The following is a 19,550-nucleotide window of genomic DNA, read 5'->3' as shown; positions in this document are numbered from 1 at the left end:
CATAACCCAGCACTGCCTCGTCGCTATAAAGTCCACACGGGATTTGGGAAATGTCACCACCAACAAGTAACACGGCTGCTGTGGAAGTGGAGGTGATGTGCAGAGGTGAAATGTCAGCACCTTCAGCAGTGGCCGTCACCTGCCGCCAGCGCCGCCTGCAGGCACGTACACAGCAGGGGCAAGGACAAGTGAAGCAAAAGAGGAAGGATGAGAACGAGAGGGGTGAAAGAGAGCGTGAGTGTCAGGCAGAGGTGATCTGGAAGGGTGCTGCTAGAGAGGCAGACATTCATCGATGCTTGCTGAATGTTGATGGAGACCAAACAGCGGATGTAGTGCAGTGAGGCAGTGAGTGGTGCATTTCTGCAGTGGTGATGGCAACATAAAAGATAAGGCACATTCCAGACAGCCATGATTTTTTTTTTTTACGAGCGTGACATGCAGGCTCTTGTTCATTGCTGGGAAAAATGCATAGTTAGTAGTGGTGACTATGGTAAAAAATAGTATTTTGTAGCTGAGAAGTTGCTCTTGCAAATCGTATTGTTGTGCTCTTTGTTGTAGTTGTCAGGGGAATAAATAGGAGGCATTACTTTCAGAGCAACCTACTTAAATAAACTGCTCTTAGAGCCCTCTTCAGCATTTCAGACAAATAGCCTAGGATTACAATCATAGCTGGAACACAAGGATCACACTGTTTTTCTTTCAACAAGCTAAATAAATCAAATTTCCATTGCAGGAGGAAAGATCCTGCTGACAGAACTACTGGGAAAAGTAATGAATATAAAAAGAATCTTTTGAGTATTACAATTAGTTGTTAGAATTACTTCCCTAAATAAATAAATCTGTGGAAACTAATGTCTAGCACAATCAAAAATGTCTCTGATCTGAACAGCTAGATAAAAGCCAGCTAAAATAAAGTTGAGATATTGCAAATCAAACTATGATTCCAATCTCCAAATACAAAACATAATATTTGAATTTAAAGAAAATAATCTTACAGAATCTTCCTCTTTTTTTTCCTCAAAATATCTGAAATAGTTCAAATATTTTTTTTATGTGCTTTCATGTAGATTTGAATGATTGATGATGTAGATTTGATTGCTGGTGCAATTCAGAGGTTCCTGGAATGTGTTGAAGATAACTTCCTCTTCCAAGTGGTACAGGAACCCATGAGAAAAGGTGCTATGCTGGACCTTGTCCTTGCCAACAAGGAGGGGCTGGTGAGTAACATGAAGCTCAAGGGCAGCCTTGGCTGCAGTGACCACAAAATGATGGAGTTCAAGATCCTTAGGGTGTCAAAGAGGGTGCACACAAGCTCACCACTCCGGACTTCAGGAGACCAGATTTCAAGCTCTTTAGGGAACTGCTTGGCAGGGTGACATGGGATAAAGCCCTGGAGGGAAGAGAGACCCAAGAAAGTGCAGGAATCCCAAGAAAAAGGAAGGCAGTATTAGTGGATAAAGGAAGAGCAACTGATGTCATCTACCTGGACTTGCGCAAAGCATTTGACACTGTCCCACATGACATCCTGGTCACCAAATTGGAGAAAAATGGATTTCATGAATGGACCGCTCACTGGATAGGGAATTGGCTGGATGGTCGCACTCAGCGTTATGGCCAATGGCTCAGTGTCCAAGTGGAGACTGGTGATGAGAGATTGGTGCTGGAATCGGTGTTATTTAACGTCTTTGTAGGCAACATGGACAGTGGGATTGAATGCACCCTCAGCAAGTGTGCAGATGACACCAAGCTGAATGGTGCAGTTGACATGCTAGAAGGAAGGGATGTTGTCCAGAGGGACTTGGACAGTATTGAGAGGTGGGCCCATGCCAATCTAATGAAGTCAACAAAGCCAAGTGCAAGGTCCTGCACCTGGGTTGGGACAATCCCAAGCACAGATACAGGTTGGGCAGAGAATGGCTTGAGAGCAGCCCTGAGGAGAAGGATTTGGGGGTGCTGGTTGGTGAAAGACTCAACATGAGCCATCAATGTAGGCTTGCAGTCCAGAAGGCCAACCGTATCCTGGGTTGTGTAAAGAGAAGCGTGATCAGCAGGACAAGGGAGGTGATCCTGCCTCTCTACTCTGCTCTCATGAGACTCTATCTGGAGTATTGCGTCCAGTTCTGTGGCCTCCAACATAAGAAGGACATTGAGCTGTTGGAGCGGGTCCAGAGGAGGGCCATGACGATGGTCAGAGGGCTGGAGCACCTTCCCTATGAGGACAGGCTGGGAGAACTGGGGCTTTTCAGCCTGGAGAAGAGAAGGCTCTGGGGGAACCTTATAGTGGCCTTCCAGTACTTGAAAGGGGCCAACAGTAAAGCTGGGGAGGGACTTTTTATAAGGATATGTAGTGACAGGACAAGGGGAAATGGTTTTAAACTGGAAGAGGGTAGATTTAGACTAGACATCAGGAAGAAATTCTTTACTGATAGAGTGGTGAGACACTGGAACAGGTTGCCTGAAGAGGTTGTGGATGCCCCCTCCTTGAAGGCCTTCAAGGCCAGGCTGGATGGGGCTTTGAGCAACTTGGTCTAGAGTGAGGTGTCCCTGCCTATAGCAGGGGGGTTGGAACTAGATGATCTTAAAGGTCCCTTCCAACCGAAACCATTCTGTGATTCTATGAGTTATGATTCATATTTACAATTCAGTCCTAGGTTTCAAAAATGAGGTCATGAAATCTGATTTATTAAAAATTATTCTTGACAGATTGAGTCCTCTGATTTCCAGTCCTTTCTAATTCTGTCAAACATAGGCCAAATTACTTCACTAATTTGTAACTGGATTTTGAGATGTTCTAGTATAAATTAAACAACAGACATATGGTATTAGTTATCTTATAGGAGATAGCTGTTTTATTGATGCATGCCCACAGATTCATGGGCAAAACAGTCCTTGCCAAATATGCAAGGATATATATAAATATATAACCCGAATAGATACAAAAATTACCTTATAAAATGGATGAGAAATAGAAATTATTTTTGTTTGTGACTGGCATTAAAGAGTGAGAAAATATTTCTGAAACACAAGAATTGGTAAATAATCTGGGCAAAAATACTGAAATGGACAAAATATTTCCTAACTGGAAAGACAGTTGTCCTTTTTAGTCTTTACACATAACATAATTTCATATATTGTTAAAAAAATTACAGCAGTTAGTGGTGTCCTAAAAAAATGGTCCCAGATAAAAATTACAGAGCAGGGCATGCACACTTATAAACCACTGTACCATTTACAAACACTAGAGAGAAGGAAAAGGCTTTTCAAGGACCCTTCTAGACTAGGCCTTTCACATTTGTCAGTCAAACTGAAAGAAACAGAACTAGAATTATTTATATAAACAGATCCAGGCATTAATCTATCTTTTTTTCTTTTGATATAACATATTCTATCTCCTGAAGATTAACATTCTTTTTTAATAACCCTTACACTTTAGAAACAGAAAATCTCTAAGGAAACAGTGAGCAGGAGAGATGGTCTGACTGTGATAATGTAGGAAGAAATACTGAGATGACAAGAGGTAGGTCAATTGACTGAATGGAATGTAACTACAATAGGCATATTCTACACAATATGCGATGATGCCGAACACAAGCAATAGGCAACAAAGGAAAATAATTTAGTACATTTACTGAAGAAGCTACAATGGTTTCACTGCTAAGTTATACTAATTCATGTAAGTACAGCAAAGGTATAACCAAATAAAAAGCACATACCCACCTTGAGTAAATTTTATCCATTAACAAAGATTTTCAGTTTTCAAAACTAAAAAAGAAACAAAACTATAAGCTGTAAAAGAGAAAAGATAGTATGTCCCATCAAGGTATCTTCCAAAACAAGAATCAGTTCATTTGTTTAAAACTCAAAATCACAAAATTAAGAATTTTATCAGGACTTTAGTCTCATAAATCCTTTAATTACCATTTAGATTCTACGAAGATGATTATGAAAGTTCACCTTAGGGACTTTGAAAAAATATGATAATGAATGCCTAGACTTACGCTTCAAAAGCTTCAAGAAGTAATTTCTGTATCTGGCAATAATTTTCCTAAACAAGGGAAAAGAATGAGCTGTAGGCTGGCACATGAGCAGAAATTTGAGATGGTAGGCACTAATGCTGAAAGAAAAAAACATACAAAACAAGATAAAATAATAAATGTTTGTGAAAACCTGCATGAATTTACAGTCTTGGACCTTGTCAGCTTTCAATTTCGGGGGGGTTGTCATTAAAACCTTAATAGAACCAGCAAGTCTTCATGGCTGCATTGAAATGCTAAAGGTATTTCAGCTTACATCAGTTCTTTTCAAAAACCTTAGCACAGTTGTCAGGATTCCACTGAAGTTAGTTGATCTTGTATATAGGGTAGCTTATTCTAATTCTGATTTTGTGAAAAGTTACTCATATACTATTTTGAACATTTATTTTAATAACATTCACTTACAAAATAAATGAGTTTGTTGCGAAATCTCAATATTTAAATAAGTAAAACAAACTTTTTCTTCATTAAGACCATTTAAACTATACGTAGGACTGTACATAACAGTACACTCTCCATGCCAAACTGTATAGTATCATAAATGTACATGCCTTCGAGAAAAAAAAAAAAGTAAACCACTAATGTGAAGGACAATGTTGTTCAGAAGAAAAAGAGCTGTATTTTCTCCCTAAGAGTTGCAAAAATAAGGTTTTACATCTTAAAACAATTTAATTGCAAGTTACTAAATCAAATCATGCCTCTGACCAAGGATAAGATGAATGTCAAATTTTCATGTATTGACCACCAGAAAACTTCAGTAAGGCTTAGCTTTTTCTATTTGTCTTTCAGAGAAGTGATGGCATTCTGTTAAGCATTAGAACTGATTCTGCAAACTATTCAAATTTCATACAAGCATGTTTTAAATAATCACACATGTAATTCACAATTACTCTGATAAACCCAGAAGGTAATATGGAGGTAGCTAAAGTCTGCTGGAACATTCTCCTGAGTCTTCTCACCTACCCCTGTATTGCTAGGAGTTGTATTGCCCACTGAGAAATAAAGGTTATTCACAGGTCAAGAGGGCATGGATTCTTCTTACAGAGGAAGAAGTTGCTTCAGAGTTGATACAGATGTTCCAGTCAAAGAAAATACGATGACAAAGCTAAATCTCATTAATTCTGAAATGGAGAAAACTCTCCTCTGCAACTGGGGCTAACATTTTCATTTTAGGCTGTGATGTTCAACATTTTGCAACTTCTTAGTATTGAAAACTGATAGATTTTATTAGATGCCTCCCGCAGAGTTCTCAAGGTATACCACAGTTCCTTGCCTTATCTAATTCTCTGGAACAAGAAACAAAATCTGTTCTCCTCACATGTGAAACTGGTACATAGCTGGAAAGAAAAAAAAAAAACAAGAACACAGGGCCCGTGACTTTTTCACCCACCTCCAAGTAAGCAGATCAGCCATACAAACTACTATAGCATTATAGCACAGTTCACAGTAAGCTAACTCAAAAAATCAGATAGTACCTAGTAGTCTGGAGAGCCAGCTAAGCTGGACAGCTCACTAACATTTGTAGATGCTTCCGAAGTCTGATACTAGATTGCTGGTTTAAGAGAAATTGTGGAGAAAAGTCTTTTCTACAACAAGGAGAATCCATTTTCAAATTCAAGCTTTCAACTGGGAACTGCTCTTGACCAGACTGTCTGAAGAAACAGAAGCAGCTCAGAGAGTCCAAAACAGTATTTCTTCCTAAAGAGAGTAGAAACTGCTGACCACATAAAGCAACAGAAGACTGACTACTATAGCCAGAGCTTCCCAATTAACTCAGTTCCTCACAGTAGGAATTCCACCTTCATGTTTGTCAGTCTCAGCAGAGCAGTCATAAATCCTGAGATCCCCTGGATCTATGAATGCTGACATAACAGAAGAGGTAACTTGCTCACTAGAAGAGGTGAAGCAAAAGGAAGCTCTTTCACAAGATTTACACATAACAGGAGCCACTAACACTCACGTTTTCCTCTGCAGGCACTTGTGGATTTCTTTCACTGTTGCTCCCTGCTTTATCAGAGCAGCAGACAAAAGACAACTAGAGCTTTGATAGAAGAGGTAAAGTTTACTAAGCAGAGGGCCAAGCTGCCTGTTCCATGTGGATTTCATAGCTGTTTATGTAGAGAATGTAGCAAATACATATTTTAGAAGCAAAGAGAAGGGGAAAGTCTGGTTGCTACAGATCGTGAAAGGAAATGAAAGAATGCGATAAGTTCAAGAATTAGTAAAAATCAGGGGAAAAGCATCTCGAAAAACATTATTTAAGGAACAAATAGTTCCATAAGCTCCAATTTTAGTCAAAAGATAACTTTGGAAATTAAAACCAAAGTGCAAAATTTGAACATTAATTTCTAACAACTCAGCAAATTAGATTGGGCAGTAACAGGAAATCCAAATGCCATTGTGTTGGTGGGTAGGAAAATAGAAGATGCACAAGGACATACAATGGATACAATTCACAGTTCAATTGATATAAAGTTTGTCTAATAATCCAGATGCATAAAACCAAAAGATTAAGCAAAGGAAGCTACTTTAAACAGTAGATTACAACAAATTTGTAAATAAGGAACTCCTTCTACTCTGGCAAGAAAAGCACAAGCTCTCCTTTAAGTAATTTCAGATGATACAATCCAAGAAATTGTCTAATATGGTCAGCTCCTAAGATATAAAACAGTCTCCAAGACAGAAATGTAACTACCACACATATCTATGATACAGAGGAAATTTTATTGTATATGCTCTGAACAAAGATTTCGTACAGAGAAACCAATGAGAGAAATAACACAAGGTTTATCTATACACAGAAGTTAGACTACGTGCTATCAGATCTCTCTAAGAAGTCTTTTTTGTGTGTGAAGACAACTCCCCCATATTACAAGCGTTTAACAGACAGCCTGCAGTGTACTTAGAACCAAAGCTTCATAAATAAAAGTTTCTCTATGGATGCAAAATAAATTGAAATATTATTTGCACATGGAACATGGAGTAGTATTAACAAACTGTAAGGAAAACTGAAGAAACTACACTACAGTGTTAGCTACCATTAGCTGTATACAGTCAGCTATACATAATACACTCCAAACAAAAGATTACACCATTTCATTATTTACACTCAAGTGCAGAGACAGCACACATCTCAGCTGCCATACCAATAATTATGTTTCTTTCACACATTTATTTCCTTTATCTCCCAGGTTTAAGACACAGTGTTCCATAAGAACAAGATACTTTTTTTTGGTTGTGTGCTTCTCATAAAGCATCAGATTCACAAGTTCGGTTGCTGGGAAACTAAGGAGAAGAAGAGACAATTTCACATGCCTACAATCCAAACTTCAACAGCATAGGATGGATTACATTCTAGAACACATTACAGCAGTTTCACAAAGCAGCCCTGCCACTTACACACAGTACCAAGTTTCCTCAGACGTCTCCCTCCATCAGTTAAATATGAGGTCTCACTTTCCACACTGATACTTGTTTAACTTTGTCAGTTCTTATGAGGCTAGAATTTACATTTGGCTTCAGGCTGCAACGTCCAACCTAGGGAACAGGAATAGCATTAGGTAAAATTATACCCAAGAAAACTGAATGAGAAGAACTTCACAAGAAATACAGTTTACAATAAAGACAGTTTAAAGATGTTTACAATAAAAATGAAGTTCTGTACTTCTCTTAACCAAGGAAGGATAAGACAGTAAACCTGTGAAATTACTTTAAGCACATTTATTCTTCAGAACACTCATAGGTAAACAATTAGAATAAGCATACTCATCATACTAATCTTGCAGATAAGCCTCTACTTTAACCAAAAGAGCCCATCTTTCTTTATCTACTCCTGAACATGCTAGCTCTCCAGTCCCTCTTCCAGGACTCTATAAATTCAGCTGTTAGACCTGGAACAAAAGTTGACCCATAAACAATCTCTTCCTGGATCTAACTTCAATCTTCCCATCTAGAATCAGGTATGCTAGCCATGCAATGTAATGGTCTATAATATCCACAATATAAGCGTGGCTGTTTTGTTTTTAACAAGTTTCTAATTGTCTGTATTTTTTCAGATGCTCTACACCAACATTCAGATTCTTAATTCAGAACAAAGATGCAGTTTGTGGCAATGATGCTACCACAAAAGAAATGCTAAACCCGGTGCTTTTATTTGGTCTTTGAACACAGAGCACGTGTTAGGCACATCTCTGTTACATTCCTGATATCTTTATTTGTAAAATTAGTTAGCTAATTAATAGTCTTACTAACTACACCCATCATTTCTACACACGAATAACTACTAATTACCATCAAGCAAATGTCCATAGCTCAATCATACATGTGCTAAATTTTTCAAGAATATGAAAAACTTATATAAAAACATACCAGTGGGATTTCTGGACTAGAAAATGGGGAGCTATCAAAAGATCTGTTTTCTTTGTCCAGTGAATCATCCTCATCTTCATATTTATGTGCAAATTTCTGTTTTAGTGCGTGAGTTAGTAGAGCAACTGGATCCCAATCTGAACTTCTCCTTTTCTTTGGTTTAGATACGGGAGTACCTCCAGGTGACCTATAAAGAAAGAAAATGTGTTATCTCCTGCCCATAATCATGTGCTTAGCTATCTAAAATCCCAAGACACAACTTTTGTATACATCCTCTCCTATCCTATGTCACACAAATAATGCTGCTCACATTGTTTTCAGCAATTCACCAAACAGGACCACTAACAGTACACTTAAGAACCTGTCAGCCAGATTGTTAGCTCGAAAATGCTGCTCCTTAAAGAAAAGTGGCAGTAAATCAATTAAGTGTTAAATTAATGGGCGTAAAAGGAAAGAACTGAAGTACAGTTTTCGTAGGAGGTTACATTTCTAAGCTATTTTAAAGCATATTAGTGGGAGATTCCCACTATGTTGAAAAAGATTATGAAGTATGTTAATTTGATTTAAACTTCAGTAAGAATTAAAGAGGGGGAAAAAAAAGAAAACTTATACAATTCCTCAGAGCAACCATATTTAGAGAAAACACCACCTCATTTAAGTAAATACGCATCCAGGTGACAATAAAGTCCCATTTATTAACCACATTTGATCTCACTTCATACTTCACTCACCACTCCCACCAGGGAGGTGGTGGAGTTACTGACCCTGGAGGTGTTCAAGAAACGTTTAGATGTTGTATAGAGGGACATGGTTTAGTGGGAAATAATGGTGGCAGGTAGACAGTTGGACTGGATGATCTCAGAAGTCTTTTCCAACCCTGGCTATTCTATGAGTCTATGATTATCAAAGGAAATTTATCAAACTTGGCACAAAGGCTTCTAAGAGTTTTTCCATCCAAGTGAGCACCTGAGTATCCAAATATGAAATGTTTATAGTCAAAATTAGAAAAAGTAGTGAGTCTGTATTCTAATTTATGAAAGTCATTCTCATCAAATCCAAAATTGAAAGATGGCAAAAAGATACAAGACCAAAAGAGCACCTAGCATCCCAATGCCAACATAAATATGGAAATTAGTGACTAGTCCAAGAAATTAAGTCATAAAGGGCCCTGCTAGCCACTGAGATATTTGAAACAGATCTATAAGTACTCACACTTTTGCCTAGTAAAGTGCTATTTCCAGATCAATGAATTGTTCCTAGTGCACACTGACAACAGTGAGCTCAAAGTCTGGCAGTTGCAGACAATGTAACTTAACGTGAAGCCTGGAAGGACAGAGATCACCTTTCACATACAGTCAAGCTGTTGGAGCACTTGCCCACTGCATAAGGTGGTGCTCAGTTGGTAGTAGCAGAGATCCTCAGGGTCTAAGCTCTGGAGAACAGAGGTGTGCTATTCCCATTAAACTGCTGTCAGACTGCTACCTGACAGACTGGACAACAACCTAGGCCCAAAGGTAGAAGGAAGGACCGCAGATATAAATTTATTGTTAAGTTCTACCTTCAGAATTCAAGTAGATGCCTAAATCCAGGAGCATTTCAGATACACACCTATTAATTCCTACTAAATATAACCCTGCTCAACGTGATGATCATTAAAACTGTAATTATAAACATTTCACTTCTCACTTTCTTCTTCCATACTACGTGAAATGATATGGAAGAAAACATACAAGCACTACTCTGAAAGTAACGCCTCCTATTTTAAGATGTTGGCCCACAACGGGGAATGTTGGTGGTAAGGCAGTAGAGCTTGAACCTTCTCGCCAATATTCTCTTATTCGTTAGAGATTCAGTTGTTCTTGCACACTTTTTCAACTCCAGAAGTTCAGAAAAGACATCTGACAACCCTTTATCACATCTAGCATAGCAGACCAACACTGTCACGAAGACATGTTACAGGCTTTAGTAAGGAATTTTTGTAACCTGTCAACAGTGCTTAAAATCAAAATAGTAGAGTATGAAAAGTATTACAGCACAATTGCACTATTTAAATTCATGAAACATCTTCAATAAGACACATCATGTATTTAACAGTTCAAAGGAAAGAGCAGAATATTTTGGATATGTTAAGCTAGTTCCTAGTGTTTCCCAAAAGATACGTCCTTTCACAGTGAATGTAAAAAGCTTATTTTTCAAAGCAGTTTCCAGCAACTCTGTAGGCAACGTCATAAGTTATTTTCAAATAGACTCAGTCTTGAAACAAGACACACACACACACCAAGGACTCAAACAACCTGAGACTTGTATACTAATGTAGGACACTATTTTTAAAAGCTGCGATGCTCAGCATTTTTTAAATTGATCTAAAAGCCACACCATGAGTATCTTACATTCCAATCTAAGAACTTAAACATTACAAACTTATGTTTGTCAATACTAGCTTCTTGTTAAATGATGTTTTATCTTGGTGTTCTCTGCTGCTGCTTTAACTGCTGCGATGACTGCATAAACTTGGGTAACTCAGGTACACATTCAATTCAACTTACCTCTCAACAGCACGCAACTGAACTTTGTTTAGATCTTTCAAAACATCCATCATACTAGGAACGTTCTTCATCCTCTGGGGATCAGCACTATCACCTGTAGTTGAAGCACTGTTTCTTGCAGCACGACGTTGTTTTATAAGTTCAACTGCTGAATTACTAGCATCAACACCAGATGGTGCAGCAGAAGGAAGTGGAGGAGGAGAAGGAATTGCAAAGTGACTGTGAGAGACAGACAGTGGCGTAGAAGTCATGGTTGGCACTGGGTAAGATCCATCTGGAATGCTGAATGTTCTAAAGGGTTCTGAATGCAGTCGTAAAAGAAAAACAGGGATTTTATTTTAGTCATCAGTAGTACCTTAGCAATTAACAACATTAAAACCGAGTCATCCTAGACATTGCTTATGTAAAGATAAGACAGCAGTCCTTTTAAATCATTTCCTTACACAACTCATGCATTATACCACAGAAGAAAACAATTACACTTAAAACCAAGAACAATTTTGGTTTTAAAGACATAGATTAAGAATACATGAGATAATAAATCTGAGGTGGTTTGGGCTGCTCCAATTTTCTCCATTTGTGTCTTTGATCTTTGCACTAGACAAATCAGAAACCTGAAACAGAAAGCAGCCTGCAGCTGTGTACAGTTCATTCTCAATGGTCTGAAAGTTACAATAGCCCAAATGAAGCACCAGCAAGGAAAACTACAAAACATATAAAACAGACTACAAAACTGTACACAGAGCGCTAAGAAGTGCCAGCAGAACTCAGCTGCAGGATAAGAGGCCTCAGAACTGTTTAAGTTCACTTGGCAGAGCACTCACTACACAAATGTAAATTACATCAGCCTCAATGCTTCAACAACCACAGTGGAGTTAGTGTGCAAGGCAATCAGGATCTCAAATCATTTAAGGGAAAAAATCACAAGATTGAAGCTCATCCTAGAGACTATCTTTGATGCTCCAAAGGTGGTTAGACATCTACTTAGAGCGTTTGTTTCTCTTAAATCCTGAACCTGACTTTCTTAGAGTGTTTTAAACATTATTTTGATAACTTGTCAGAAGCTGCACACAAGTCTAAAGTTAAAATTATTATTTTTTTAAACAGTAATTGGTGGTTTATTACTAGTGTTGTTACTAAGTTCCTTCACAAACATGAAAATGAATATAGACATCACGTAGTATCAACTGCATTTGAAACTGGCAAGCAAGCCATGAAAAGCTGAAAGGTGGGGAGGCTTGGGGAGAAAAAATTGTAAAAAATAATAAACAAGCAAACCACAGTAGCAACACAACCATCGCAAAATAAATACTACGTTCATAAATTTTGTTGGTGTAAGTAACTTCAGGTGAAGAAATTAGAGATATTCAGTATCAAACTCAGAGGCATGGCAATCCATGAAGAAGACCCCTAAGGCAGAAAAAACCAGAAAGCCTTACGTGGTGGTATGCTTCCCAGTGTCTGTGCTGCAACAATTGCAGCGATCTGAGTACGAAGAAAAGTTAGCTCATCTTCGAGCGCGGAAATTTTCTGGAGTGCTGCTTGATCAACAAGACTGTCTTTTTGCATACTGTTTTTTGAAACACTTGGTATGGAATCTATAGATGGATGTAAGTCACGATAAGCTGTACTTTTTTCTTTTCTCCATAACTCAGTCCTAGAAAGGAATAAAAGACAGTTTAGAAGGTTTCACCAGCAAAAGAAATCTCAAGATTCTGCACCTGTCCAGGCAAGTTATCATCATTCTGCAAGACAGAAAATTTGCAAACTATTTAAGAGAAGGTTTAGCTGATCATAACTTCAGAAGTGCCTTAAATCTCCCTCAGTTAAAATAAGATACAAATCCTTGAACAGTCATAATCAAAATTGATAGTTTACTCGGGGATAGATTATACACCGCCAGGCCATAGTGCAGGACTGAGCTGTTATTGTTCCATTTGACTGTGGTGCCTCTCCCTTCTCCCTTCGTGAAACAATAGATACAAAAGGCAGGGAGAGTCAGATAGCAATAATCTCTTTAACATGACTTCACACATTTTAGTCATTTATCAAACTCTGCAAGATGAACCGCTGTAAGCAGCAAAGAAGTTGTAATCTTTCAGAAAGTATAACGGAGGATAATCATGAATTTTAATGCTTACCAAATAAGAATCTTATCTTTTATAAGCTCCATGTGTAACACAGGTGCATTAGAGAATTGTGCAACAGCTTGTGTTTCGATTTTAAAAGTTATTTCAAGTCTGAGCCCGCAGAAATGACTTTAAAATACAGAATGAGACAATGAAATGAAGAAGTTATATTTACTTTATTCCAAATTCACTAAGTTTTCACTGAAACAAAACCACACCTTTCTCCTTACATCCATCATCCTTTTACTTCAAACCACACCTGCAACACTGTTTTCTGATTTGCGAAAATGTTGCTTTTTATACTGGGTCTGAAGAGATAAGCATTACGCCTGCCCTTGAAAAACATCCCGCAGAGCCAGGAGAGGAGGAGGAAGAAAGAATGGAAACAACAGAACAATGAAGCGTCATGGATCTGAGTCAGACCAGCTAAAGAGCAGCACAAGCAAGATAAAATGATGCACAGTTCCTTTTAACAATACTTTTACTCTTTTAGTATTTTGCAACTGCTTCAAAACACTTTGGTAGTTCAATGGTAACAGCTGAGGAATCCAAAGATGAAAAATAAATACGTCACAGCTTCTACAGTAAAAAGTATGTCATCTGAATTGATTAGTGTCTTGAAATCCCATTACCAGCAAGTACTAAACAAAGATAACAGAAGAGCATGTGTTAGTAATAAAGCTGAATTACACTGTCCAACATAGACGTGGGCACACAAGTATCCACATTCTAATCTTGCTTCTGACTCCTCCTCTGACTTTGAACAGATCCCGTAGGGTAACAATAAGCCAACTTGCTATTTTTTCTCTAGAGTGATAGAACAGGGATAGGGGGAAGACTCATATACCTTGTATACCCCCGTCCACAAATTTCAGGATAATTTGTCATCTTATAGTACTTACATTTTGTCAATGTACAAAATTTCCTTCAGCGTGTTATTAAAGAACTGCAAAGACTATGTTCAAGGTAAATTTTTAAAATAAAGAAACACAAAGACTACGGAGCTGCAGTTCATGTTTGCAGGAAGAAAACACAAAAGGCCAAAGCTCAGTGTTAAAATTGTTCAGTGATATTTCAGATAGCAAAAAAGGCTTCTTGAAGTATGTTAATAGCAAGAGGAGGCCTAAGGAAAATATTAGACAGCTACTGGATTAAGCCAGTTATTTGACAAACAGGGATGATGAAAAGACCTTTTTTACACTCAGTCTTTAATATTAATGACAGGCCTTGGATTGGCCAGTCCGTTGAGTTGGAGGACCATGACTGGGGGAACAGCAAATTTCCATTTGTCAATACTGAAATTTTAAGGAACCAGTTATATCAGTTGAATGCTTCTAAGTCCATTGAGTCTGGTGGGATTCACCTGAGAATACTAAGGGAATTAGGAGATGTTATAGCTGGGCCCCTCTGCCAGTGATCTTGCGAATCTGGGGACATCTCTGTAGTCAGGCCTCTGGACAACTATACCCAATATACAAGAAGGGCACAAAAGATAACCTTAGAAATTACAGACCTGTTAGTTTAACTTCAGTGCTTGCAGAAGTTCTGGAGATTACTCCTGGCACCTCTTTAAGACATTTAAAAGATAATGCAATAATCTTGCCCTGCCAACATGGTTCCACAAAAGAGAAGTCCTGTCACACTAATTTGATATCCTTCTACAACAAGATCATCCCCCTAAGTAGCTCCATAATTTAGAAAGGTATATTAAAGTCCCTGAAAGCATCCAGAGGAAGGCAACAAAGCTGAATAGAGGGCTGGTAGACATGTCCTGTGAGGAGAGGCTGAGGACACTGGGTTTGTTAAGATTGCAGAAAAGGACGTTGAGGGTGACCTCACTGATCTTTACAGCTTTACTAGGAGGGAAAGTTGAGACAAAGATCCGAGTCTCTTCTCCCTGGTATCAAGCAATGGGACACATGGCAACAGCTAAAAGATGCACCGTGGGATGTTCAGACTAGAGACTAGGAAAATCCTCATTACCAAGAGGGCAGTTTTGCACTGAAAGAGGCTTCCCAGAGAGGCAGTTGATGCCCCACACCTGTTCATGTTTAGGGGGCATTTGGATAATGTTCTTAACGATATGCTTTAACTTCTAGTCAGCCCTGAAGCAGTCTGACAGCTGGACTTTGTGATTTTTACCAATCCCTTCCAACTGAAACTATTTTATGTTCTTCAGTCCATTAAAGCAATAAACTTTACATATGTAGCACTGTAACAATCAGATTAAAAGGAGACATTTAAATATTTTTCTGCATTTTCTCCTTGATAAGGTTTGTCAAAACTTTTGTAAACTAAGACATCAATAAGAAATGTCTTCTGTTTTGTTGCAACACATATGTTTCTCTAAACTTCCACCCTCGCAAAATACTTATTTAGTGAAAACACAAGTTAAAAATACCTCTAATTTATCTGATGTGCCATTAGGAGGAAAGACAGTACTCAGCATTAGAAATCTTTCAGATAAAAATATTCTACACAGGAAGAACTTCCAGATAAAAAGTCTGCAGGGTTGGTTTAACTGGAACCCTGAGAAGGCTTATAGACAAGAAGACAACAAAAGACAAAAGTTGCTGCTACTACTCATTTCTATGCATATATTTTACTTCTACTTACCTAAATCTAGCAAATGCTTGTCCTTGATCATGTGCTACCCACAGGACATCAGCAAGTGATGGAGCTACAGGAGTTGGAACCACGCTTTGTTCAACACGATCCAATGGACTCAGGTGTTGAACAAGCTAAGACAAAAAATACGTGTAGAAAAACTGGATTTAGAGGAATTAGAACATGTAAGTAGCTGAAGCTTACATATAATCATAAATCGCTTACTTGAAAATAAGGTCTTGGGTAAGGCTCTATGGAAAGAATTGTCCCAAGTCTACGAACAACGCTTCGAGTAGATCCATATTCCTTTTTTTGGCAAACAGATAGGACCTAAAAATCAGAATGCTTTTTTTTTTTTAACAGATCAACCAAAATTGAAGCCCCTTGTTTTTACCGTAAGGGATATTAAAGGGTGCAACATTCTATGCAATTAAGGGCAACGCAGCTGGGTTAATGTAACCTTCCCACACTCTTCTAAAGCTGAAGGTTCCGGGGGCTTTAGCCGCCCGCTTCCAAATCCACATCCAGACGCGTACCCAGCACGTATCGGCAGCACAAAGGCCATCGGGGAACGTAGCAGCTACATCGCGTAACTAGCAGTATTCTAAGCTACGACGTAAATAGCGCATTTTTGAGCAACCAGGCGCATCCGCCTCGCTCTCAGGAAAACCTCTCAGAAAAGAAGCAACACAAGCGTAACGTACCTTGGCCTGGTACCTCCGTAAGGCCGCACACAGCTGCTGGACGCGCTCTCCCGCCGGGGCCGCGGAGGAGAAGCACGCTCTGACCGCACGGCCGCTGCCCAGCACGCGGGCTTCCAGGAAGGCGGCCTGCCGGCGAAGCACCACATGCAGACAACGGAACCGGGTTGCGGCCGGTGCTCCCAGGGGCGGGGCGGCAGCTCCGCACCAACAGAACGCACCCCCGGGAGCCGCGAGCCGGAGCGGTGCCTCCTGCGGGCACACACGCGCCCGCTCTCCCGCCCTCCTTTCCCCGGCCGGCTCTCACCTGCTCGAGCGGCCAGCCCAGGTACTCCAGCAGGCGCCGCAGGAGGTGCAGCAGCAGCGCCATGGCGGCACCACGAGGCGGAGGGGGAGCGCGCCCCGGGCCGGCACCCCGCGTGCCTCGAGCCCCGGCCGGCGGCACCTATCAGCGGCGGGGGCGGGACGGAAAGGAAGTCTCGCCAGTAGAGAGACGGCACCGCTCAGCGCAGCCAACGGACGGCCGGGGGCGGGCCGCGCCCGCGGGGCGCGTCGGGAGGAGGCAGTTTGAATGCCGCCGGCACGGCGGTTGGTGTCTGCGGCCGCCTCTGCCAGCGCCCCAAACGGGCACCAAGGCGGCTAAGGAGGATCCGCTTCCACCGGCAGGAGCCTACACGGGGTTAGCTTTGAGAGGATGGGGCCAGGAAGGAAGGTCTTACATCCACTGCGTACATCATGATCGCTCCAATGCTATGCAGCTGTGCAACGTTAGGGCAGCAGAACTTGACTGGATGACAGTCAAGTCAAGTTCCTCTGAACTGCATACCATGAAGAGATGAAGCAGATTCAGGAACTCTTGCATTGCTGGAGAGCAACAATTATTACTAATTTTCTTTGAATTATTACTTAATTCAAAGAGTAGTTGAACATCTGATACAGGAAGGAAGCTTGAACCCTCCTGCCCAGGATCTGTCAATGATGGTCTAACTTTCAGCAGGAGAAATACAGAATGCACTAAATACTTCTGTTCACTAGTCATACAACTACTTCAGCAGATCCAACTGAGAACTTCAAAAGCACGTTTTCCATATTAATTCCAACACAATTATGAAAATTCACTATTCATATTGAAGGACTTGACAGTATGGTAAATGCTTAATTTTATAGTCAAGAAAAAGTCTCAACCCAATTTAAGTTTCTACTTCTTCCAGATCTTTGAAGGACTGCAACTTACATCTTTGATTAGATTATCTGAAATGAAGCACTCAAACTTACAGCTGTCACCATCTCTCCAGTGATTAAGAAATTATGTTTATTAAAAAATGCACTCTGGTTTAAAAAAAGGATTTTTATGACCTAACCTACAGGTAAGTTTAGAGGTAAGGCTATGCAACAATCACATGCCATTATCAAAGCGATCTGTACTAGATTACCCTGCACATTCAATGAAGCAGAAAACTAAGGCAAGAATGCTCTTTCCTAAAAACAATCAGAGTAATAGATGCAGACTACCTATTCTGAGGTCATGATAGTAAAGCTTGGTCCTATTCATTAGTTTCAGATAGATGTTGTAGTTAGTCCCATTAAGATAGGCTCTGGCACCGTCAGTATACCAGTTTATTGTTCTGCTCCTTTTCTTGCTTCTAATGTAGTATACACAAATTACATGCAAGATTTACTTAGAAAAATAATCAGTTCACATTTCAAATTGTTATTAAAAGATGCACTGTACATACAAAAGCAGGTTTTGCAAAAAGGGTATAGTCTGCCTAAACTTCCTTAAACATAAGGCAGAAATTGTCCTTTAGGAACCACTACTGAAGGGCAAATATTAATCCCATTTCCCTTTCTACACAGATGTTGGCACAGTAGTGCAATGTGAAATCCATTTTCTTCAAATACAGTTAGAATGCTGTTTTTTGCCTTCTATTATTCAGTATGGATAGGTCAGATGGATAACTACTAACAAGAGAGCATGTGTATTTAAGACAAATATATTTTTCTTTTAACCAAAGCACTTTTTTTTTTTTAAATACTGTAGACTGACTTCTGCACTTTGACTACAATATTAAGAGGGCACAACTATTCAGAAAAATCAGCGTGAAAGCCTAACTCATTTCTCACACCTTCCACTAACAACTTTTATCATCAAGTTACAACTTCAGACTGACACACTGGATAAAGTGGAATACCAAGAGCATGTATTTCCAGGGCACTGTAATGGAATACACACTTAATACAATTATTTAGGATATTCCAAGTATTTTTACTTATTTGAGTTTTAATGTAACTTGCTCTGTATTTTCATGGGAACATGTTGGGTTGGTGTGTGTTTGTTTGTTTTCTCTCCAAGATTTCACTTAAGGCTGTTAATGTAATAGAAGACTTAATGACTTACTCTTGCCAGACCACTTACCTGAAGAGGAAGTCCATATAGAGAAGAGGCAATTTAACAAATTGAAATGAAAATTGATATAAATGCAGCATTGATACTGCCATCAATTTCTTAACTAAAATGTTCTGTGGGTGATTAAGGTATTGACTTAAAGCTGAAACTATAATCCCTGTTGACCCTGAAAACGCCACCCATAATTATGGATAGCACCTTCTTCTTGCAGTGAGTTTTAACTACAGGTTTAAAAAAACCCTTCAACACAGTACTATGTCACCCTTGATAAGAGAAGTGTCTTTTAATGACAGAAGACATTGCAAGATATCCATAAAACATGACTAACCTGTTCCGGACACAAGTTACAGAATTAAGACAGCTGTAGGTACTTTTGTACCAAGTGTAGAAATGGGAGAGAGCGCTCCAGTTTTCAGACCTGTTCTGAGTTTCTAGCACCAGTGGTTTGGAAACAGGTTTCTAAAATTCACATTCCAAAAGAGAACTAAACTTGAAACTCACTGAAGAATTCATATACGTATATTCCTCAGGCTACTAGAGAACAGTTACAGTTACGCTCTTTTAGTTCACCTCCCTAATGTGAGAATAAGAATCCAGGTCTATCACTTCAACACCTCATGTAAATGTGATTCTTGTGACCTAACGTACAGTCAACCTCATACATGACTTTGTATTCATGTTACGTCTGGATAACTATCATTAAAAACATTTTTAATGAAAAAAGCAACACAGAAGTAGTAATCAGCTGATAAAAAATG

At 39.3% G+C, this 19,550-nt stretch overlaps 1 protein-coding gene across 3 annotated transcripts; it reads right to left on the bottom strand.

Annotated features, from left to right (window-relative positions):
• MTFR2 (mitochondrial fission regulator 2) lies at positions 6,738-18,918 on the bottom strand. Of its 3 annotated transcripts, none has more exons than XM_021389901.1 (8): positions 16,693-18,918; positions 16,389-16,514; positions 15,910-16,014; positions 15,694-15,818; positions 12,388-12,605; positions 10,949-11,249; positions 8,403-8,589; positions 6,738-7,571 (listed from the first exon to the last, which is right to left on the bottom strand). In XM_021389901.1, exons 1-8 carry the CDS (start codon positions 16,753-16,755, stop codon positions 7,473-7,475), a joined length of 1,224 nt encoding a protein of 407 aa, XP_021245576.1. In that variant the 5' UTR covers positions 16,756-18,918; the 3' UTR covers positions 6,738-7,472. The 3 variants fall into 3 exon arrangements, with proteins under 3 accessions (XP_021245576.1, XP_021245577.1, XP_021245578.1); XM_021389902.1 differs by having other exon boundaries at positions 15,910-15,990; XM_021389903.1 differs by lacking the exon at positions 15,910-16,014.

This window comes from Numida meleagris, chromosome 3 (genome assembly GCF_002078875.1).
Source record: "Numida meleagris isolate 19003 breed g44 Domestic line chromosome 3, NumMel1.0, whole genome shotgun sequence".
Taxonomy (NCBI): Eukaryota; Metazoa; Chordata; class Aves; order Galliformes; family Numididae; genus Numida; species Numida meleagris.
The sequence above is the reverse complement of the archived record's forward strand: the minus strand, read 5'-3'. Positions and strand labels throughout refer to the sequence as shown.